At 40.3% G+C, this 24,025-nt stretch overlaps 1 protein-coding gene across 1 annotated transcript; it reads left to right on the top strand.

Moving 5' to 3' along the window:
• Positions 1 to 597: 597 nt before the first annotated feature.
• LOC100696351 (neuronal acetylcholine receptor subunit beta-2) lies at positions 598 to 23,012 on the top strand. Its single transcript, XM_025911617.1, has 8 exons — positions 598 to 961; positions 1,078 to 1,212; positions 8,909 to 9,054; positions 9,216 to 9,260; positions 9,694 to 9,756; positions 10,983 to 11,092; positions 18,571 to 19,561; positions 19,744 to 23,012. Exons 2-8 carry the CDS (start codon positions 1,161 to 1,163, stop codon positions 19,906 to 19,908), a joined length of 1,572 nt encoding a protein of 523 aa, XP_025767402.1. The 5' UTR covers positions 598 to 961; positions 1,078 to 1,160; the 3' UTR covers positions 19,909 to 23,012.
• The last annotated feature ends 1,013 nt before the right edge of the window (positions 23,013 to 24,025 follow it).

Below are 24,025 nucleotides of genomic sequence, written 5' to 3'. Positions count from 1 at the left end.
ATTGGTGATTCTAAAACCTGGTTGTAGGTGTGGATGTGACAGTGTTACGCTTGTCCCTTTGATAACCTTGTTGACCGGTATAATGTATAATCCCAATCTTACCTTTTGAGAGCTGGGATAAGCTCCAGCCTCCCTCAGAAACTCTGAGTCGGACTTCAGAAAGTTGTTCCGGTTGTTTTGTATTTCACAGGTGAAATTGGTGTTCAGCACAAATGTGGATTTGGACAAGAGCTGTGTGGTTTCTGAATCTCTCCATGATTACCTTTATTGAGTTATCTTTTAGTGGACCCTGACCTTTGACCGCCCAGTGGGAGAAAGACAGCTGAATTTCCTATACACTCATTTTGTATTACTGCAAGTGGCAGCCTTCCAGAATTTTATATATACATGCTAACTGGGACAACAAGACCTTTGTTTTACTGCCAAGAACCTGCTTCGGCGTTATTAACTACATTTAATCATAATTTAATTAATTAAAAGATTGACTTTATTTTTTCTCTACTTTTAACAAAAAACTTTCCAAAGTCAAATTCCACTTTGAATTCTCCATCTACTGGAGGAGATAAGGTTGGTTTGGGGTGTTTAATATCTTCCCTGGGGGGTTTCTAACCGTTATCGCTTCCTGTTTGTTGTCACACATGTTAAACTGAGTCGATCAAGGAGGTGCAGAGCGAAACTGACGCCCGGTCGGTGAGCGCACTGGGGCGGGCAGGGCGATGCGAGGACCGGGGCACTTAAATCTTTTATCTTAAGAATGGCTGCTTTGGCGATAACGGGATTGACGTATTCCCGCTGGCTCCTCAACTCACTTTCCCAAAGAAAGCGCTGTTTGTAAGGGGGACTCTGATCTCTACAGCCGGTTTCCACTGCGCGTAATCACAGCTCCAGGACCAGCGGTACAGTCGGTGCGCTCTGGCAGAAAGCATCCAGCCTCTTCATCTCTCGGTTCTAACAGCAATCGGTATTCTCCTCAATGTTCCAAACCCTCACTCACCGCTCGCAATGAAACCGCTGTAATCCACCCTGTTCATTTTCTTTCTTCTTTTTTTTCGGTTTCACACTTTACTTACTGCAAAGCGAGCGCAGAGAAGAGGAAAACGCGGGAAATACTCTTCATCTGCAAGTTTTCGTGTGTGTGCCGCACTGGAGGGGAGGAAGAGATGGCAGCCCTGGTGAAAGCAGCCCTGGCTCTCCTGATTTTCACCGTGACAAGTGAGTAATCCTTTCCAATCCTCTCGGAACGGGACGGGAGACTTTACTTTATTGGGCTTTAATCTCTGGCTTGGGTTGGCCATTGCAAAATTGCACACCCTCTCTTAGCCATATGCATGCCAGTTAATATAACAGGTCTGATAAGTGATGGATTTAGTTGCTGATAAGTGCTTTCTTAAGGGGTTTAATTTCTTGGAAAATGGTTATGTCACACTTTTACCTTGCAGACAGAGGTGGTCCCGGGAAAGCAGGCCAGTGGGGATAAGTAGCGGCATTTCCATGCGTCAAACCCTTTAGCACGTGATTTTTCAGCACGCTTCAATTAACTAACACGCTTGCCCTTTACGCAGAAAACCCACGGAGTTTTAATTACATTTGCATTTTAAGGGAAAGGGTGTGAAATCTGAGTAAGGAGCGTTCATTCACTCATCTTAGTTTGCTTCAAGCCTTAAATCATAGCCCGTAATTTAAATAGCAAATCTGGCACCATGCTTTGAAGAGGACTCACGAAACAGCTGACTGCGTGGTTGTAAGTGCAGATACAATTATTATTTTTAACCTACATGAAATGCCTTCATTGCCTGTAAGTGAAAAAGACACTTTGATAACAATAGCAGACATTTAAATTGAGAGTTTGCTTACTTTAACTTACATCACACCCATCAGATGATCTCGCCACCTACAGTCAAGTAAAGTAACTTATGAGGTCCTAAATCAGGCAGGAGGAATCTATTATTGAGCTGTCAGTGGTGCTGAAATTGGATCAATGTGCAGCTCTACCAGGCAAACCCCAGTACCCATGTGTTTGCCTCTCCACTTCAGATAGAAAAAAAGTGTTACAACTACTGCAGTGGAATTACATTCACTAATTGAGGATTTAATTTACCCCTGCCCCCCACTGCCATGAATAGGGTGTATTTTGACTGGAAGAAAAGTATGCTGTGCGCAGACAATATCAATTCATATGGGGGAATATGGTAAATGTGCTGATTCTTTTCTACTCTGATTGAACACTAAAAGCGCTTTATACAACATGCCTCAGTCACACATTCATACAAGCACTTTTTTCTATCTGACAATCACACAAACTCATACGCTGATGGGACATTGGACAGCACAAGGATACAAGGATACGCTGGCATGCAGACTGGGGAAGCCAGGGATCAAAACACCAAGCATGCAATTAGTAGATGACCTGCTCTACCTCCTGGTGTATTTCATCAGTTGCTGTATTAATAAAAATCTCAATATTTAACATGTGGTAAGTTCAAAAAGAAAGTCACTTTATTTTTTTTGAGTATTCAGTAAAACAGCTAAAAAATTAAGCAGCATTAGCTAAGTTCATTCATATTATTTAAAAAAGTAAAAAAGTGAAGTTCACGGTTTCAGACTTGCTAGTTTTCTGTGACTCATTCAGTGTCACCTGTGCTCTGTCTGCCGGTGATTCACTGTATGAGTCTGTCACTTCAACCAAACATCCTCATGGCTCCAACTCTAAAAGGATGAAATCCAGTCAGCCACTCTGCTGGGATGCATTTGCTCCATTGTGTTGGCTTGCCTACCGTTCTCACTCTGTCTTATTCCTTCTCTGTTCCTGCACACCATCTTTTCTGCCTTACTCTATATTTTCACAATTTGTTTGTTTCCTATGCTGCAACTTATCTAATATTTTCAGTGCTGCATGTCACATTTCTCTGCCTTCTGTGCTCTCAGGATCATTTGCAGTAAATGCACAGTGCTAATGTGTGCTACAGCTACCCTATGAGATGTTTTGCTCATTGTAGGCTTGCAAGACCTTTAACATATTGCACGAAACCATCAGCGTCACCATACCCTGATTCTGCTCTTCTCTGTAGCTCATGCGTGATGCATTATACGTGAGTGGGCAGAAATGTGCAGCTCCTAGTTTTTGCTTGTAGTTTCTCATGAGTTTAAAACTGGTTTCTCATAACCGCAGATGTATATCTCGCCAGCAGGGCCCAGCATCACTGAGTCAACACTTCATAGTAAACTATTAGTCATTGCGTTGGCAGGATTGTTTGGATGCTGCTCTTTGAAGGAGAGATGCATGCCGATGAAAAGATGTATCAAAGTGCTTTGCAAAGCAAAAAGAAAAAATGAAAGCGGCACCAGGTGATGCACACCTAAGCAACGCTTCCACTTAGAGGTGACACTGAGCGAGACACTTTTACTGCATCTGCTGTCTCTCTCATATCCTAAATCTGCACATGTTCCTGTCACGCTGTGAACAAAAGAGCAAAGCAGGACAGGAAGACACGAGGGAGAGATTGTGACAGATTAAAAGAAAATCATTGTAATAAGAGAATTTGTTTTATTCTCACAGACAGAAGGGCTGTCTGGGATGAGAAAAGTTTGGGGCAAAAAAAGTAAAAGAAATCCCACGAGGTGCTAAAAACACAAAAATCTCTCAGGCAGTAGATTTGCTGTGAACAATATGAAATGCGTGGATGTGAGACTCTGTGGATGTGTATGCACGCGGGCCTGTATTTTATAACATGACTGATATGGACAGCATCCTGAGTAAAACCAAAGACAGCTGAAGCCTAAATTGTTTTGGCCTCTGAAAGGCCACTGCAGATGGTAACGCGCTGAATAATTCACTAACCTGAAAAGAAACCTACAGGATGTAGAATTGTTTTTTTTCCCCCTCCTCTCTGCACTCTTGACTGATGACACAACCTCTCTGTCCATCTGCATCACTCAAACTCAGCGCCACGCCTGAAAGCTTGTTTTTGTTCGTTTTTTAATTATTTCCATGTTGTGATGGAAACGGTGTTGATTTTATGCGAGCGAGAAAGACTCGCAGAATAATCTCTGATTGTGTCTGCGTCTCCGCGCAAGTAAGATGATGGCATTTTTATTTTAGCGGTAATGAATTATTGAGGTGTGGAGAGTGCAGTGAGGCAGACAGGAGTGTGTGTGCATACATGTGTGATGAGACCTGTTGGTAGACTCCCTCCCGCTCCATCTCTACTTAAGCCGTATCCGCATCTTATTTTAGCATCATCTACCATTTTAGCCATTACTGTCGAACCCACCATCTATACCGCATCTCTTCATCATTTTCAGACACATGAAGCAAATCGTCTTTCCCAGTTTGTTCATGCTTTGTGCTGGATTTATTTTTATACTGCCCCCCTTTACATTTTTAAGGCAATGTGACGTTTCTTGTTTCTCTCAGGCTGAAAGCAGAGTGCAGCCATGGAACAGCCAGAAGCTGAAGTCACTAGAGAAGGAGTAACACGTCAGGGTCAAACAGCTATAAAACTGTGCATTCAAATTAGAAACCGCATCTGTTTAGTTACTTCACTTTGTTCTACTACAGTGCTCTTTTTGTATAGTGTATGGATGTGTTTGAATTTTGTCTACTGGTCTTGCTCTAAATAGCTTTTTTACTGATAAAGTAAAGATTAAAGATTGAAACACTTAGGGCGAATAGCGAAGGCAATGAGAATGATTTTAGTCACGATAGCAATAAAATGTTATATTTCAAAGGAACTGTGAAAGCTGTAGACTGAAAGACTGTGTCTTTATAATCTTAAAACAGTTGTGGGAAATGGTTTATTGGCACTGCTCACCTTGAATTGCCCCATCTGACAACAAAATTGTTTTCACTGGAACTTTATTTCTGTGCTGGGATAAGCTGTTTTTAAACATGTTTCATTTGTTGCGTCCTATAAATAGAATCACATGCAAAGCAAATGTGATGATTAACAAATAGAAACAAAAATAAAATAAAATGGATCTGTAAACAGTATAAGACTGAGGACTCACATATATGACATTTGAGGTTGAGTCATTGATCAAAAGTACTGAGCGAATAAAAAAAGAACAATAAAAATGAAAATGTAAAGAACATAACAAAGAAAACATGCTGGAGCCAAGCAGGACAGCAAAAATAGACACTGTAACAAGAGTACGACAGGACTATACACTCACTGGTCACTTTGTTAGGTAAACCTTCCTGTAACTCTTTTTGCATTTAAAACTGCTGTAATTATTCGCGGCATAGATTCAACAAGGTGCTGGAAACATTCCTCACAGATTTTGGCCCATTTTGACATGAGAGCATCACATGGATTCAGCAGATTTTCCATCTACAATGGGAATCTCCTGTTCCACCACATCCATAGAGGCCATTTGAATACAGTGAAGTCATGTGCTGTGTGTTATTTGCCTGCTCAAAGGCCTCGGACTATACTCTTACCATGGGGCTGATCACCACAAAGGAGGTTAAAAACAGAAAGTAAAGCCAAAAACTAACAGAAGGTAACCGAAAGACATAATACTAAACACAGACATGAATAACAAACCCCTGTGTGTAGGTGCTAATGGAAAGACATGAGAGAGGACAAGAGATGGGAAATACTAAGGGATTTAAAACTACTCCAACCAATAAAAACCAATTTCTGAACCAAAACACTGGAATAACCAGACACTAAAAACAGCAAAAGACTCAATAATATCACAGGACTAAAATTTTAACATAAAAATAACAATAAAATGAACAGGAACCAAAAACTCAGTCACAACATAAGAATCCAAGACTGATTTTCTGGTACGTGATACCTTAAAACTCTGAAATCAGAAGAGCTGAAGGCCACCCAAATCTGATAACCAGTTGATTTTAATTAGAAGTAGAAGCTGGCCTCATATGGCTGTTAATTGCACGTAAACAGCGAATTGTTGTCAGGCTTTAATCCCTTCAAAAGGAAAGTCATAAATCCCCATTATTACTCATCACCATAATATAGCATGATCCTATTTAATTTTATCTGATGATTATACTAATCTGGGAATTGTTTTGTCTCACGCTCGGATGTTTCCATTGTATGTTGTTGTGTCTCTATTGTCCTCTTCTCCTGGCACGAGTCTCCTCTCCGTCTAATCCTGACAGACACAGCTTTTTGTCTCTGAGGAGGTTTACCTTCGGGGTTTCTTGTCATAGTTGCTCAGACACCGGACACTTCTCCTGTCTCCTGTCTGAAGGTTAATGTAAAGTGACCAAGTGTAGCATATACCTCTTCTTCTGTCACCTGCCTTTAAAGCTCAGATCCTCTTATTTTCAGTCTGATTCTGACATGTTTCAAAACATATTGGTTTCTTGAGTATATCTTGACAAGACAGTTGAGTGCATGGCCGCAAAGCTATACAAGTGAAGTGCCTGAACAGGTGTGTTCTTCTAAGTCGATGCACAAGTTGACATACATCTGTCATATGTCATTAATGGGGTAGAATATGGTTAGAAAATTGATTTCAGTGCTAAAGTTATTTAAATATACTGTGTTTCAAACAGTAATTTGTTTTTGCCCCTCAGCAGTATAAGGCTGATGGGGTATTGTCATAGAGAACAAGGCGCATTTAATAAAAATCTTGGTTCAGAGGTCAGTTTTGGTGAAAATCACCAAGGATTTTCAAACTTTAACCACAGGTGCAACTAATAGGAGGTTGAGGGGTAGCACTGCTATGATATTTTGACATGCTTCTTAGCAACTTCAGTGTTACTTGCTTTGGCCAGGCAAAGGCAGATCACAGTTTACCTGCTTTGTGTCTGGCAAAGCCAAAGATGACTCATCTAAACAGACACCACTGCATAATAGAGGACTGGCAGCATTACTCTTCATTAAGACACTGACACAAACCCCGTTATTTACTTTTCTGTTTCTCTGGTGTTTTGTTTGTACTTTTAGGATAAAGGTTAAGATTCAACATGTACTATGTAACATGTTTTTTTTTTAAGCTGGAGGTTTATGTTGCTTTGGGATGAGATTCGCAAAGCATTAATACAATTCACTTTTTTTTCTTTTTTCCCCTGCTCGTCATTCTCCTGTATACACTGTCCTGTAAGCAGAAAATGCATAGCCAGCAGTCATGTCAAGCAAAGTTTATTTATGAGGCACACACAGAAAAAAATGCTGTCACAAGAGCCTCCCAGACAACATAAAAACACACAAGGCAAATCATACCAGGAAATAACATGTTCAGGACAAAACAGGAGAGCATAGAAAGCTTTTAAATTGAAATTTATGTGACAAGACTTGTTTGTGTGGCAGCACAAAAGACAATGGCTTCTTAAATTGCAGTTAAACATAAAACAGAACAGATACGTGATAAATCATCCATAATACTTTCTTTATTTAGTATTTATTCCTTAAAAAACACCCATATTTATTCCTCTTAAAATTGAATATACAGTCAGTAGTTTATATGATGAAATGTCTGGGCAGGAGGTGCTTTGAGCAGGTGCAAAACTTGTTTATGTTTTTGTGTTTGTGTATTGAATTGTGACTGAATACAATTACATGTGATCTGTTTGTGAGACAGTAACACTCCCATTCATGACACATACACATGAGCGCATGAGAGCATGAGAGCATGAGAGCATGCAGCGGGCTGCATCACTGCAGCACATAATTGCCGAAACCTGACAACACGAGATTTAAACATCGCTTCACCAGGTAGAGCTTTGGGCATCTGTGTTTTCTCATTCAAGTCCCACTGAAATAAAATGTGAATCGTGAGTATGTTGGTGGTCATTAAAATGCTTTAATTGCATGCACATATATTTTATAGTCACCAAGCCAAAGTGCAGGGCTGAAAACAAGAAGGTATTTACTGCATGAGACTCAAAGTAAAGTTAATGGATGGTCAACCAAACAACAGCTTATTCTGCTGTAAATTTTAGCTCAAGGTTGTGTTAAATTCAAGGTCTACATGAGGCCCCAGTTCACCGTACCCAATAACTTCAGCTGCGCGGTAGTAAAGATGTGCTTACTGTAAGCTTGATCTGGCTGCATCATCACAACAAGCACTCGACTGAGATGATGAAATTACGAATAAGTCTGGCTTATTCTTGACATTTTCTGACTGGGCATCAAACAGAATGTGATTGCATGATAGCCAGAGGACATTTAGCTCTGTGAAACAGAATAAACTGGAGTAGCTACCATTATGTTCTGACAAAAGATGTATGAGGAAGAAATATGGAATATGTTCTTTCTTAGTAATACAATTTATCTCATAAAATTGGAGCTAATTTATTTTAAGAAAACAGAAGAAGACTTTATACAATAGTTCTGGAAACAGTCACGAGATGCACAACGAGACAAACTTAAGGAGGGATTGGCTAAAATAAGCCAACTGTGGGTTTCGTTTTCATGTGGCTGTGGCTCAGGAGGTGGAGGAGGTCATCTGGTAGTTGGAAGGTTGGTGGTTTGATCCCTAGCTGCGTCAGTCTGCATGCCAAAGTATCCTTGGGCAAGTTACTGAACCCCAAGTTGATCCTAAAGCATTCATTTTAGTGTGAATATTAGACAGAAAGAACAAATGTGGAAAAGATGTTGTATAGAGTGCATATTAAAGGTAGAAAAATACTCAATAAGAACCAGTCCAGTTACTGTTTGCTTTTCATTGACAGAGTGGAACCAGTGTTATATTAGACTGTGCTCACACTTGCTTGTCATATCACAGTTGTCTGAAATTCAAATTCCTATTCTTACTTCTTAATCTCTGAAACTACTAAAATTTAAATGTGGCAATATGTCATTAGTCAGTGCTCAGCACTTTTCTAACATGCCTTTGATAGGAGGTTATAATGGGTTGTAATGAGCTGTGATATCCTCTGTAGTGTACTTCTGACTGTGTTTTCCCCCTGTGTGCGTATTTGTGTGTGCAGCTATCCTGTGTGCGGAGGTAGAGGAACGGTTGGTGAATCACCTGTTGTCACCAGAGCGCTACAACAAACTCATCAGGCCAGCTATCAACACCAGCCAGCAGGTCACCATTTACATCCAGGTGTCTCTAGCCCAGCTGATCAATGTGGTAAGAAAACACACAAACAAACCCATAACCTCACATGCTGTGAGCAAAGAGGCATACCCTACTAATGTCAAATGACTGGGGAACACATTAACCTGGTTACTGTTAGTAAGAAGAGTTAGTGAAGCCACTGCTTAAAGACTTTTCCCATGTCTGTGTTTCAGAATGAGAGAGAGCAGATCATGACCACCAACTGTTGGCTCACCCAGGTTAGTGTCAAAGCACCTTGCTCGTTAGTTTTTGTTTGTTTGTTTCCGAGGATCAGACCAATTGAAAAATTGGACCATTAGGGTCTAATATCAGTGCATGAACCACTACAATTATAAATGTACTGTCATGGTCCTGGGTTGGTGCCTGTGTTTTGAGTTTTTGTATCATTATTGAACTTTGATTTTGTCATTGTTTATCTTTTCTAGTCTTTTGGTTTCGGTTTCTGTGTTCCATGGTTGTTGTCCCCCCCTAGTCAAGTCTGCGTCTGTTATGTTTCCTGTTTTACTTTGAAAGTCTGTGTCCTATGTCAGTGTGTTGAGTTTTGCTTCCCCTCTCTCGTCTTGTCAATTACTCCCAGCTGTGTTCTCCTTCTGTGTCTCATTCCCCTCGTTATCCCTCTGTGTATTTAAGCCCCGTGTTTCTCTTTGTCAGTGTTGTGTCGTCTGTGCTTCTTCCCTCAGGTCATGTCAAGTCTTTTTTCAAGACTCTGTGCAGGTCATGTTCATGTTGCTTGTTCTAGTATATATTTCATAGTTCCTTCACATTCCAGCACAGGTCGTCATAGTCATAGTTTTCGCTGTTCTTAGTTTCTCCAGTTTAGGTTTTAGTTTAGGTTAGCCACTGTCCCTGCTGTTTGGTTTGCCTTTCTATAAGCCACAATAAAGGCTCGCCTTTCATTTAAAGTTCAGTTTTGTCTCCTTGCCTGTGTCCACGCCTGGGTCCTCACTCACTCACACATGGTCTGCCCCACGGACCGTGACATGTTCTTTAAATGCATTTGTATGTATTCATGTAGTTAATGATAGATGTCTCTTTTTGTCAGAAATCACATACATCTTTAATGATTAAGAAAAAACAAGAATTGGGTGCACAAGTATGAATTTATTTTTGATTTCCTCTAATCCACACAGTAACCCTAAGATGAGAGGAAATTAGTTAGCATGTTTAGGAACAAGCTAGGAATCACAAAGGATCGAACCTGCCATGAACTGTAAGTTGCTGCCACACCAGCATCACTGTTCACACTGAAGTTACCATGGACTGAAATGGTTATTATCAACAAAAAAAACCTCTGCTCCAAAATAAGCACTTTCACATTCAACAGAAATTTGCAGCTGCCCACAAGGACAGGCCAAATGTCTTCTAGAGAAATATTTTATGGTTAGATGAGACAAAGATTGAGCTTTTTGGCCACACTGACAAGACGTATGTTTGGAGGAATAAAGGTGAGGCTTGAAAACCTAAGAACAATATACCAGCTGTCAAGAATGGTGGTGGTAGCATTATGCTCTGGGACAGTTTTGCTGCCAGTGGTGCTGTTGCACAAATCGGATGCAATAATAAAGAAGGAGGACTATCTCCAAATTCTTCAGCGTCGCCTCAAATCAGCAGCTAGATGGTTGAAACTTGGAGACAACTCTGTGTTCCAACAAGAAAATGATCCCAAACACACATCACAGCTGGTTTTGGAGTGGATATAGCAGTCTACCTTTAAGGTACTGAAACTCTGGGGACTACGCTTGAAAGTGGAGTCGTGCCCGTAATAGTAGCCAGAATTATGCCAGAAGCTTGTTGATGACTACCCAGAAAGCCTCAAATTACCACAACATTCAAGCCCATAATAAATGTTTGTAAACTTGTGACCATAACTGTATGTGGCTCTTGATTTTAATTGTTTACTTGTATGTTCATGCATGCCCTTACGTGCCTTTCTACACCAGGGTTGGAATGACTACAGATTAATGTGGGATCCTGAAGAGTACGAAGGAATCAAGAAAATCCGACTCCCGTCACAACACATCTGGTTGCCTGACATTGTCCTTTACAACAAGTATGTCCTCTTTGTGACAGACGCAATAAATGTGTGTGTGTGTAAAACTAAGTGATGAAAGTAGGAACAGACAGAAAGCTTGAGTAACTTCACTTTAATATTTACAAAAGCCCCATTTCCCTAAAAGCTTTCCAATTCTATCCTCTTACTCAGTCTATCCTCCTATCTCATTTTTAGCCCACTTGTCACTTCTTTTAGGTTAATAAATAGTGAATAATGAACCAACAAATTTTTAATGGCATTGTATGGAGTGTCTGCAGACAGTCTCATAATAATGAAGACTGTTTGAATGTTAGAGAGCGTATGAATCTTTCACACAAGCAGATTATGGATTAGGATGGCAGAATCAGGCCTGTTGTAGACGGAGTAAAACAATTTGTTTTTATCTTTTAAGTGTTAATCCGTAAGGTCACCAGTTTTGGTGCACTTGAATAATATTATTTTTTAATCATTATTCACTGCTCCATTTGAGGTTAACCTTGCTGTACGCAATAGAGACTGCTTCACACTAAATGTTTACCTTTCAGGTTTTTTTAGACTTCCTGTAAACATTTACAGTTCATTTATAATTGGAAAGAAAAGCTTCAGATTTATTCAATTTCAATTTCAATTTTATTTATATAGCACCAAATCACAACAAAAGTCGCCTCAAGGCGCTTTATATTGTACAGTAGATAGCACAATAATAAATACAGAGAAAAACCCAACAATCATATGACCCCCTATGAGCAAGCACTTTGGCGACAGTGGGAAGGAAAAACTCCCTTTTAACAGGAAGAAACCTCCGGCAGAACCAGGCTCAGGGAGGCGTGGCCATCTGCTGCGACCACTTGGGGTGAGAGAAGGAAGACAGGATAAAGACATGCTGTGGAAGAGAGACAGAGATTAATAACAGATATGATTCGATGCAGAGAGGTCTATTAACACATAGTGAGTGAGAAAGGTGACTGGAAAGGAAAAACTCAATGCATCATGGGAATCCCCGGCAGAATACGTCTATTGCAGCATAACTAAGGGAGGATTCAGGGTCACCTGGTCCAGCCCTAACTATATGCTTTAGCAAAAAGGAAAGTTTTAAGCCTAATCTTGAAAGTAGAGATAGTGTCTGTCTCCCGAATCCAAACTGGAAGCTGGTTCCACAGAAGAGGGGCCTGAAAACTGAAGGCTCTGCCTCCCATTCTACTTTTAAATACTCTAGGAACAGCAAGTAGGCCTGCAGTGCGAGAGCGAAGTGCTCTAATAGGGTGATATGGTACTACAAGGTCATTAAGATAAGATGGGGCCTGATTATTTAAGACCTTGTATGTGAGGAGCAGGATTTTGAATTCAATTCTGGATTTAACAGGAAGCCAATGAAGGGAAGCCAAAACAGGAGAAATATGCTCTCTCTTTCTAGTCCCTGTCAGGACTCTTGCTGCAGCATTTTGGATCAGCTGAAGGTTTTTCAGCGAGTTTTTAGGACATCCTGATAATAAAGAATTACAGTAGTCCAGCCTGGAAGTAATAAATGCATGAACTAGTTTTTCAGCATCACTCTGAGACAGGATATTTCTAATTTTAGAGATGTTGCGCAAATGGAAGAAAGCAGTCTTACATATTTGTTTAATATGTGCGTTGAAGGACATGTCCTGGTCAAAAATGACTCCAAGGTTCCTCGCAGCATTACTGGAGGCCAAGGTAATGCCATCCAGAGTAAGAATCTGCTTAGATACCATAGTTCTAAGATTTTCAGGGCCGAGTACAATAACCTCAGTTTTATCTGAATTAAGAAGCAGAAAGTTAGCGGCCATCCAGGTCTTTATGTCTTTAAGACATTCCTGCAGTTTAACTAATTGGTGTGTGTTACCTGGCTTCATGGATAGATAGAGCTGCGTGTCATCTGCATAGCAGTGAAAATTTATGCTATGTCTTCTAATGATGCTGCCTAAGGGAAGCATGTATAATGTAAATAGAATTGGTCCTACCACTGAACCCTGTGGAACACCATAATTGACCTTAGTGTGTGAAGAGGACTCTACATTTACATGTACAAATTGGAGTCTATTAGATAGATATGATACAAACCACTGCAGCGCAGTACCTGTAACACCTACAGCATGTTCTAATCGCTCTAATAGGATATTATGATCAACAGTATCAAACGCAGCACTGAGGTCTAGCAGGACAAGCACAGAGATGAGTCCACTGTCAGAGGCCATAAGAAGATCATTTGTAACCTTCACTAAAGCTGTTTCTGTGCTGTGATGAGCTCTGAAACCTGACTGAAACTCTTCAAATAAGCCATTCCTCTGCAGATGATCTGTTAGCTGTTTGACAACTACTCTTTCAAGGATTTTTGATATAAAAGGAAGGTTGGAAATTGGCCTGTAATTAGCTAAGACAGCTGGGTCTAGAGATGCTTTTTGAGTAAAGGTTTAACTACAGCCACCTTGAAGGCCTGTGGTACATAGCCGATTATTAAAGATAGGTTGATCATATTTAAGATCGAAGAATTAATTAATGGCAGGACTTCTTTGAGAAGTTTTGTAGGAATGGGGTCTAAAAGACACGTTGATGGTTTGGAGGAATTAATTATTGAAGTTAACTCAGAAAGATCAATTGGAGAAAAAGAGTCTAACTTAACATCGATGGTACTAAAAGTAGCTGTAGATAATGTTACATCTGTGGGATGATTATTGGTAATTTTTTCTCTAATGATAAAAATTTTATTTGTGAAGAAGTTCATGAAGTCATTACTAGTTAACGTTAAAGGGATGGTTGGCTCAGTAGAGCTCTGACTTTTTGTCAGCCTGGCTGCAGTGCTGAAGAGAAACCTGGGGTTGTTCTTATTTTCTTCAATCAGTGACGAATAGTAAGATGTTCTGGCTTTGCGGAGGGCTTTCTTATAAAGCAACAAACTATTTCTCCAGGCTAAATGATGATCCTCTAAATTTGTGACACGCCATTTCCTCTCCAGCTTACGAGTTATCTGCTTTAGGCTACGTGTTTGAGAATTATACCACGGAGTCAGGTACTTCGAATTTGAGGCCTTAGTTTTCACAGGAGCTACAGTATCCAGAGTCGTACGTAGTGAGGAGGTAAAATTATTAACAAGATAATCGACCTGCGCAATTCTGCAACTGCTGTGTTGACAGAAACATAGAAATCCAGACTTTCCAACTTAGGTACACTGGAGAGCAGGATATCCTTGTACATTATTGATTGTTTTGTACAGCGAGCACAGGTATACAAAACGATGACGTGAGAATATCTTGGCACATCTGGAATTTATCTTGTAACTCTGGAAAATGGCTGCAGGGAAAAATCAATACATCTGTACTTCTGCACTGTAAAAAAGAAAAAAGAAAAAAGGAACTCGGAGAAATAAGCCGCACTGCTCTTATTCACTGGAGAGTCGGCTGACAGACGCAAAGGCCTGTAAACGTCACGTCGTCTGTCACCCATATAGGTCAGCAGATGGGTCTCATCTCCATCTGTTAGTTTCTTGAAAAACATTAACTGTTGATTTTCCCAGTTTAAAATGCAGTTAATGTGAAAGTCCTTCCTTTGTTGTACCAGAGAAGAAAAGCATCATAACCAAATGCAGTTTGAGTTTTTGCTGAATTTTGTTTTGTGTGGTCATCAGAGGTTTTTTCAGCTGGCTTTTCCGTGTTAAATTTGCTGTTTTCCCTGTGCCTGTTCAGCTTCCCTCTGGGTACTCTCGCTTCCTTCCACATTCCAGAAACCTGCACTTTAGGTTAATTCCTGATATGTTGTTTGCTTGACACAGTCAAGCAAAGTCAAGCAGTTTTGCTCAAGCGTGCATTAAATGGGTACTGTTTTTTCTGCCTGCCCATAGGAGAAATAATTTGAGAATATAATTCTTTGAATAGTAAAAGTAATTTTATTTCTGAATTTAAGAAGAGTTGTTGCAGAAAGGTAATATGAGTGTGAACGCTGTGTCTGCCTCTTTAGGCTGCAGGAATAATTACACTGAGCCCACTGTTGATGTGGGCTTACGATGAGTAAAAACCACAGTAGTGGTTTTTACTCATCGTTGGTGGTTTTTTCGTTGGTGGTTTTTACTGTTTTGTTTGCTGTTAATGGTTTTATTCATTAGACCATAATGTTTCATTTGAAAGATGAATTTCTTCTTTGTTTGCAGCATCAGAAATCTTTTTGTATGCGTTCTCCGCTTTTCCGCCACAGGATTTAATTAACTAATTTCTGCAGTGTCTTGATGCATGCTCAGTCATCCAGGTAAGTAAATCCCAAAAGGTTGATTCTGATTATCTGGACGTAGCATTTTCAGTGGGAGAAAAGTTTCGTCACTCAATCAAGTGACTCAAGGTTTCCCCAACCTTACAAATAGTACATTTGCACAATGACTGAAACTAGCACCACTGAGGGAACAATGGGCTGGGAGGTCAGTTCCTTGATCGTTAATATGCAAATTCTCATGACCAGTGATCAACAACCACTGATTAAAGCCCATCGATCAAAGACCATTAGTACCATTCACAGAGAGTTGGGGAAAGCCGCAATCACAGCATTGTAAGATGGCGAAGGTAAGATTTGCATGAAAGGGGAAAGACCATCTCTGAATCGAGGAGGAGGCCTAGGGGAACATCTTTCCCTTAGGCCCTACAATGCTGTGATTGCAGCCGTTCCCCAACTCTGTGTGAGTTAGTAACAGATTTAAGTCCAGTAAGTTGTGAGTGGAGCATTCGTGACCTTGTTGTTGAGCACATTTCCCAGATGCTTGATTGGATTGAGATCTGCAGAATTTAGACCAAGTCAACACCTCAAACTCATTTATGAACCATTTTTGCTTCAATGCAGGGTCCGTTATCCTGCTGAAAGAGGCCAGAGTCATCAGGGAATAGCATTTCCATGAAAGGGTGTACATGGTCTACAACAATACTTAGCTAGGTGGTATGTGTCAAAAATCCACATGGATGGCAGAACCCAAGGTTTCCCAGCAGAACATTGCCCAAAGCATCTGCCCAACATTGCCCAAAACATTGTCCAAAGCATTGCATGCACCCGGCCATCCACGGGATGTAAACGAAAGTGTGACTCATCAGACCAGGCCAACTTCTTCCATTGCTCCATGGTCTAGTTCTGATGCTCACGTGCCCATTGTTGTCACTTTCAGCACGGACACCTTGACTAGTCTGTGGCTGTGACGATACATGCGCAACAAACAGCAATCAATTGTGTTTTCTGACAACTTTCTATCAGAACCAGCAATAACTTTTTTCGACGGTCTGAGCTACAGCAGCTCATCTGTTGGATTGGAACAACCCACAAGACCTGCCACTCTGGAGATACTTTGACCCAGTCACCTACGTCATACTCGCTCAAATCCATACAGTTGCCCATTTTTCCTCCTTGTACCTCATCACCTTTGAGGATAAAATGTTGCTCGCTAATATATCCCACCTACTAACAAGTGCTGTAATGAAGAGACAGTCAGTGATACTCACGTCGCCTGTCAGTGCTCATAATGTTATGCCTGATTAGTGTAAGAGCAACTACAAGAGATTTACTGGACTCTGATTAATCAGCACTGTGTGAACTCATTTGTCATTGCCTTGCACTTAACATACCCAACACTCCAGCTTTAAAGTGAATAGTTAAAAATTAATCATAGTGTACGTCATCATACTAAAGGAGCATCAATAACCAGCAGTGTACATGAATTTATCTTTCTACAGTGAATAAAACCAACAGTATACAGTGTACATGCATTTATTCACTAATACAGTGAATAAAAGTAGTGAAGTATTACATGTGTATGCAATAACTTGCAGTACATTCTCACTCAGTTAAAAAAAGTTATCTAAGAGCAAGAGCATCTTTTTAAGAAACCACACCACACACACGTTCTAAAACGCACCTCTGAAGCTGCACGATGCTGAGCTATCTACTGAGCATTTAGGGTTTGGAAACCTTGTTTAAGGGCATCTCAGTGTTGCTAATGAAGGACAAGCAGCCGTTGTTTATTCTCTTCCCAGATTTATCCAAGTTTCCCCTCATCTTATGTAATAATTGACATGAAAACAACCCCTTGTGTCATGTCAAAATCTCCAACAACTGCTCTTGAACTCTGAATCATGATTTTCATCGGCTCATGGTGTTTCATGATTGAACTTCGGCTTTTAGGCCAACATGGAGAAAAGTTCCCAAAGTGCGCAGGATAAAAAGGAAAGCTTGAGTTTGAAATGAAAAGTTAGAGTTCAGTAAAACCTCAAAAACATGTGTGATTGTTCTCTCAGCTACTGTAACCACTAAGGTTGAGTCTGACAGAGACATACAGTTGTTTGAGCTGTTCTTGTGTTTTGACCCTACAGTTTACAGTGCTTGCAGGCATTCAAATTTTATGAATGGAGATCATGCTCATCAGCTGAAGGACAACCTGAAGAGCATAATAGCTTAAGAGACCAGAGAGAGGTCATCTATCTATCGCTGTTTTGTAACTTCAGGTTGAGGTCTAACTTTGGGAGACCTGAGGTCACAGTAAGCAGGTGGGGCCTCTGCATTTTTTATCAGTCTGGATATACACAGCAGCCCCAAAGCATTAGAGGCAAGTGGGATGGTTGTATTCCTGACCCACTTTATAATTGATAGGCCACTTATTTATAATGCATCCCCTGCAGCCCTGATGAGATGAAGAAAAAAGTCAGTCCCAGCAGATTTGAGTTGTGAGGGACAGGTGTTGCCTTGATGCCAGCATGTGTCCCAGGCCAAGCTCTTCCCTTGAGATGCTAAATGCATCCTTTGGACTTCAAACTGTTGCATGCGTCACCTCTGCAGCCTCATGGTAGCAGTCAGGCAATCTTTTACTCAGCATTCAGTGAATGAATTCACTTAAAAACCATGTTTGTCTCGTGCTAAAAGTCTGCAACAGGATTTTATTGTCATTTCTTGACTTCATTCAAAGAATAAAAGGCTATTTAAAGACTATTTTAATAAATGTGATGGGATATTGACGAGTGTCCGACAGCACAGTGTTTCTTATTAACTGAAGCTGAAAGTGTGAAGCTGTATAACAAAGCATAATGTTAATTAAAATCTGACAATAGCCATTATCAGACTGAAACAGCCAAACGTTGTAAAAGGCAGAGTTGGGTAGATCAGTGACACCGAAGAATGATCAGATACCAGATTATCAATCATTATAGCAGGAATTATTTTATGTTCTGCTGTGATTATAAACAGGTTAAAATCAAACAAACCCCAGAGCACACAGTAATTAACTGTTATTGTTGACTTTAATTTAAGTTCATTAAGTAATTTTGTTTGAATGTTGCTTCAGCAACTCATACCACCATAACTACATCATTGTGTGAAAGCATTTTGGAAATAAGAAAATAAATATGCTGTACATAGGTGTATTTGTTAAGAACCCACTGGTTTAAATGATGTGATATGGGCAATCTTTCTGTGAGTGCTTGACTTTACTGACTTTATCTCATCTCCGGCCTTTTCCTCAGTGCCGATGGGACATATGAAGTCTCCTTCTACTCCAACGCTGTGGTCTCCAATAATGGTGAAGTGGCCTGGCTCCCACCAGCGATCTACAAGTCGGCCTGTAAAATCGAAGTCCGTGATTTTCCCTTTGACCAGCAGAACTGCACTCTCAAGTTTCGATCTTGGACCTACGACCACACGGAGATCGATCTCATCCTCCTCAGTGATTACGCCTCACGCGATGACTTCAAGCCTAGTGGCGAGTGGGATATTGTTTCACTGCCTGGACGCAAGAATGAAGACCCTAACGATATCAGATACCTGGATATTACTTATGATTTTATTATCAAGAGAAAACCTCTCTTCTACACCATCAACCTGATCATTCCCTGCATCCTGATCACGTCGCTGGCTATTCTTGTCTTCTACCTCCCATCAGACTGTGGTGAGAAGATGACTCTTTGTATCTCAGTCCTCCTGGCCCTTACTGTGTTTTTACTCCTTATCTCAAAGATTGTGCCACCTACGTCTCTAGCAGTGCCTCTGATTGGGAAGTACCTAATGTTTACAATGGTGCTGGTCACCTTCTCTATTGTCACCAGCGTTTGCGTGCTCAACGTGCACCATCGGTCACCCAGTACGCACACCATGCCTCCTTGGGTCAAGCGTGTCTTTCTGTACCGGCTCCCCTCTTTCCTCTTCATGCGGAGACCAGGAAGTTCCAACATCCGTGAACGGTTCCGGAAAAAACACCAGAAGCAGAAGTACTCTGACCAGAAGCAGGGTGGACCAGAAGTTGGAGGTGGAAGCTCTGTGGGAATGGCTGATTCCTCCTCATCCTTCTTTGTCAATGAGGAGTCGGCCAAGCGCTATGGCTGGAGGGTCAGTGACTGCTCAGAGAACACAGAGTTCAGGAAGAGGATGACGCTCAAGAGCAACATTGACGTGGAGGATGCAGTGGATGGAGTACGTTATATTGCGGAGAAGATGAAGAGTGAGGATGATGATGAAGGGGTAGGTGTTTGGAAGAAGTAATCGGATCTATATCATGATTTATATGCACATATATATAAAAGAAAGTACTTCTTTCTTTTGTAAGGTTTAAAAATAATAATTTGTTACCTGAATCTCAGTTCTCTTTAGTTCAGACTCATGAACACAAGTGGTTAATGTCCAACGTCTTTATCTCTCTGCAGATCATTGAAGACTGGAAATACGTGGCGATGGTGATCGACCGTCTTTTCCTGTGGATCTTTGTGTTTGTGTGTGTAGTTGGGACGATGGGGCTCTTCATGCAACCTCTTTTTCAGAGTTATAACACCCCCATTGTTGAGGACATGGATCATAAATCTGAAACTTGATGTGACTCAGAAGTGACTTTTTATTTCCAGAAGCAGATTTTAACACATAAAGTCATATGTCCGCCTCTCACCTCACTCTGACTGGCAAAGGACACATTTTAGCCTTTCCATTTCCTCCTCCCCATCCCCGGTCTGCCCTTTGAATCCTACACATACCCCCGCAGTCTTATAATCAACTCATCTGCCATTCACACAGGGGCTGTGATTCCTTTTTTTCAGAGGATCTACCACCCCAAGCTTTATAACAGAAAACAATTAAGAAAAAAACATAACCCAAGGTGTTTTTTTGTGTTTTTTATCTGGCACAATATTTACTTCAATACCTTTTTGTAAAAGGTTGGGATGCTTCGCAAAATGTGGTTGCATTCTTAATTCAGAGAGCCAGCACAAGTCCGGGTGTAGCCTCTTGCATCAGCCACACTTTCACTAATCCCTATAAACAGATGCGTGCAGACAGCCATGGCTGCAGCCGTGTAATGGCTCGTATGTGAACCGCCAGGCAGCATACCATTCAGTAAAACAAGGCAACAGCGTTTATACCTTTACCTTAAATATCCACATTCTGGCTTTCTTCATTCACACAAGGCCTAAGCACATTTAATTTGCTATGTACAACGCTAAAACCATATTTTGCACAAACGTCAGCAGCATCACTTTACTTTAAGAATGTGAGTGCTGGACGGACCACGACAATTTGGAGCATTATGAAACATACAGGAAAAAAACAACAGTTTTGCAGTGGTGGGAAAACTGCTTCTCTCCTTCCTGATTTATTTCTTTCTTTTTCCTTTTTTTGCATTTTTCTCACACTTAAATATTTCAGAGCTTTAAAAAGATTTTAATATTAGATAAAGATAACCTGAATAAATACAAAATCCAAACTTACCTGGCCCTGTGTGTAAAACTAATTGATTACCCGGTGTCACTGAGGAAATAAAAGTTAAACTTTTTGGAAGGTTTGTGTTCCATTACATTGGGCGTAAAGCTAACACAGCAGAACATCATACCTGCAGTTAAAGCAGGTGGTAGTGTGATGGTCTGGGGCTGCTTTGCTACTTCAGTACTGAACAACTTGCTGTAATAGATGAAGACTTAGGCCTACCAGAAAATCCTGAAAGAGAATTTCTGGCCATCAGTTTTGCTCCAGCACACTCAGGTTATACAGCAGGATAAAAAATACACCATCAAGTCAACCTGTGAATGGCTTAAAAAACAAAAATGAAGATTTTTGGAGTGGCCTAGTCAAAGTCCAGACTTCAATCCTGTTGAGATGGCTTGGCATGACCTTAAAAGACTGTTCATGACCAAAAAACCCCTCAAACATGGGTGAATTAAAACAACTCTGCAAAGAAGAGTGGAGCAAAATTCTACCACAGCGATGTCAAAGACTCATTGCGAATTATTGCAAATGCTTGATTGCAGTTCTTACTGCTGAGGGTGGCACAACCAGTTCTTAGGTTTAGGGGAAATTACTTTTTCACACAAGGCCTTGTGGGTTTGGATAGACTTTTTCCCTTAATAAATGAAATCATCACTGAGTAACTTGAGTGATCTTTGTCTAATATCAAAATTTGTTTTATGTTCTGAAACACGAAAGTTTTACAAAATGCAGAAAACTAAGAAACTGGAGGGGGGGATACTTTTTATAGTAATGTATATTAGATAGAATATGAAAATAAACAACCCTGAAACATGCTATTAGTACCACATTAAAAATAAATCTTTTTAACACATATTTTAGCTTCTACTTTGTAGTATTTTTAGTTAAACAAAGATTTTAAGTGACTTTTGTTCTATTTATGTTAACATTTTACACAGCGTCCCATCATTTTTTAAAAATGGATTATACTTAATACCTTTCTTGTATCATCCTCACAAGAAAACTAGAAAAGAACAAGAACAAGAGCAAAGTTACAATTAACCAAAATGCTGTTTAAATATAAAATATTAAACCTGATCTGATCACTTTGGGGTCAATATCTTTCTTACAGGACTGAAATGTAGCATATTTGAAAACCCACATCTTTACAGGAAACGCCAAGACTGAAGGTACCCGTTACACAAACAACAACTCAGGACTTATATTCCACCCCCTTTATTTCTGTCCGTGTCTCTGCGTCCAAATCAAGAAATAATTCCAGTGGCTGTGTCAGGACATAACTGGGACTAGCATGCACACAAACCAGTACAGATGCTTTGTGTTGAATTATTTTTGTTAACTTGAAGAGTGACAGAACCCAAAGAGAAACAAAATCTCACAAACCGGCTGATTTTGCAGATGTGGACTTTACACTGCTCACGCAGGCCTCAAGAGCAAAAGATGAATCAGCTTTGTGAAGACACCCAGAAGATGCTCACTCCCCTTGTGTCCTTTTGCCAATACCAATATACAGCCGACACAAAACCGCTGACTGCTGGACTGCTTAAATAACAACGATAGATGTGTATGAGGGAGGCGCCCAGCCTTTTTGTTTACGCTCACACAGCTCACTGTGCAGATTATAGGCTGACTTGAAAAACTGATCAAATCTATGAGCGTCTTTGTTTGAAATAAAGGCGGGTAAATAGTGCTAAAAATTCTCCAAACCAATGACTGTGAAGCTGTTGCTGCTCACCGTGCTTATTTTAAAAGTACAGCACGCTGGTCAAAAGCAGTGCTCGTCAGCATCCATCACCAAAAAACCAGCAGCAATAATATTGTACAGTATTTTATACACACTGACGTGGATGAAATGACCAAACAGCCTGTCGCTTCACTTTCATTATCTGCCATCATATTGTATGCTTTACAGTCTGTTCTCAGATGAATTACTTGAAATCATATCCTGTTATTTCTGAGAGGTATTATATAACATTTCACCTTCCTAATGCACTCGTCGGTCACTGCTGCCAATGTCAGCTTGGGAAAAAAAGGGTTTACCGATCTAATCCAGCTTGATTGATTTTGTTTCATATTTTATTTGTCGGTGGATGGCTGAATGAAAACATTCGTTCTGTGTTTTTTCCCAGTAGACAGTCATGTTACGTGACATGCTGAGTTTTGTCTAACAGTAAGGGGCTGTGTTGGGACCTGATGTCTTCCTAAATGAATCAATAAAGGGTAATGAAAGCAACAAGCAGGCCTCATGAATCCCATCTACACTATTCACTCTAGCCTGTGTTTTTTTTCACATGCCTTAGTTTCTGCGTTAATCTCTATCTGGGACATTTTTATTCTCATTCTCTGTCTTCCTTCTTTATTTGTTGCTTATATAGTCGCAGATTATTTCACCTGAAAGTACAAAAGAAAAAAAAAGAATTTTGAGCAGGAGTTTCTGGAGTGTGTGCGATCTATGTGTCCTGGGTCAGTGCTAAAAATTAGTCAGCTGACTGCAGATTCATTAGGCAGTCTTGTATCCTCAGGCCTTGCAACTTCACCTTCTGTTAGCTTAAGATGGCAGCGAGGCTGTATGACTGCTGAAGAGACACAGCTGGTGAATGAATACAGACATACGCACAGTCACAAATCTGGAAAGTCTGTATTATGATGCTTTATCACAAAGCAGCTACTTATTTGGGTTTTAAAGTATCTGACAGAGGCAAATATTTGGGTACATGTTACAGATAATCACATTTCACACAATCAGAGTCAAAGTTTGGTCATTATTTACTGTTATTCTATTATTATATAATTTCCAGTAACAATCTGAGCTTGGAAAACAGAACCTCCAACATATTTATTATTAACATTTTTTATTTGTTCTTCCAAACCAAAAACACAAACAAACTGGTGCGTACAGCAAACGTACTACTGAGCGAGCCACTGTAATTTTCCTGCAAATGTTATATATGAGCCACACACACACAGACCACATTTATTACATAACATCAGTGTTTGATATTAAAAGAGTCCAGGTGCTGAACTGGCCTGCCTGCAGTCTAGATCTTTCACCAACAATCATTTGGTATATCATGAAATGAAACCACAACAAAGAAGACCTAGGACTGTGCAGCTTTTATCAGACAAGAATGGGACAACATTCCTCTTCCAAAATTCCAACAGCTGGTCTCCTGAGATCCCAGATGTTCACAGACTGTTGTTAAAAGAAGATTATTAAAAAAAAGTACTTTTTGTGTC

This window comes from Oreochromis niloticus, linkage group LG2 (assembly GCF_001858045.2).
Source record: "Oreochromis niloticus isolate F11D_XX linkage group LG2, O_niloticus_UMD_NMBU, whole genome shotgun sequence".
NCBI lineage: Eukaryota > Metazoa > Chordata > Actinopteri > Cichliformes > Cichlidae > Oreochromis > Oreochromis niloticus.
The sequence above is the reverse complement of the archived record's forward strand: the minus strand, read 5'-3'. Positions and strand labels throughout refer to the sequence as shown.

Excerpts from the sequence above, each read along its gene's own strand:
- LOC100696351 (XM_025911617.1), top strand. The coding sequence starts at position 1,161 with ATGGCAGCCCTGGTGAAAGCAGCCCTGGCTCTCCTGATTTTCACCGTG. Across the intron at positions 9,055-9,215 it reads TAGCCCAGCTGATCAATGTG|AATGAGAGAGAGCAGATCAT; the intron begins GTAAGAAAACAC and ends TCTGTGTTTCAG. Across the intron at positions 11,093-18,570 it reads GACATTGTCCTTTACAACAA|TGCCGATGGGACATATGAAG; the intron begins GTATGTCCTCTT and ends CCTTTTCCTCAG.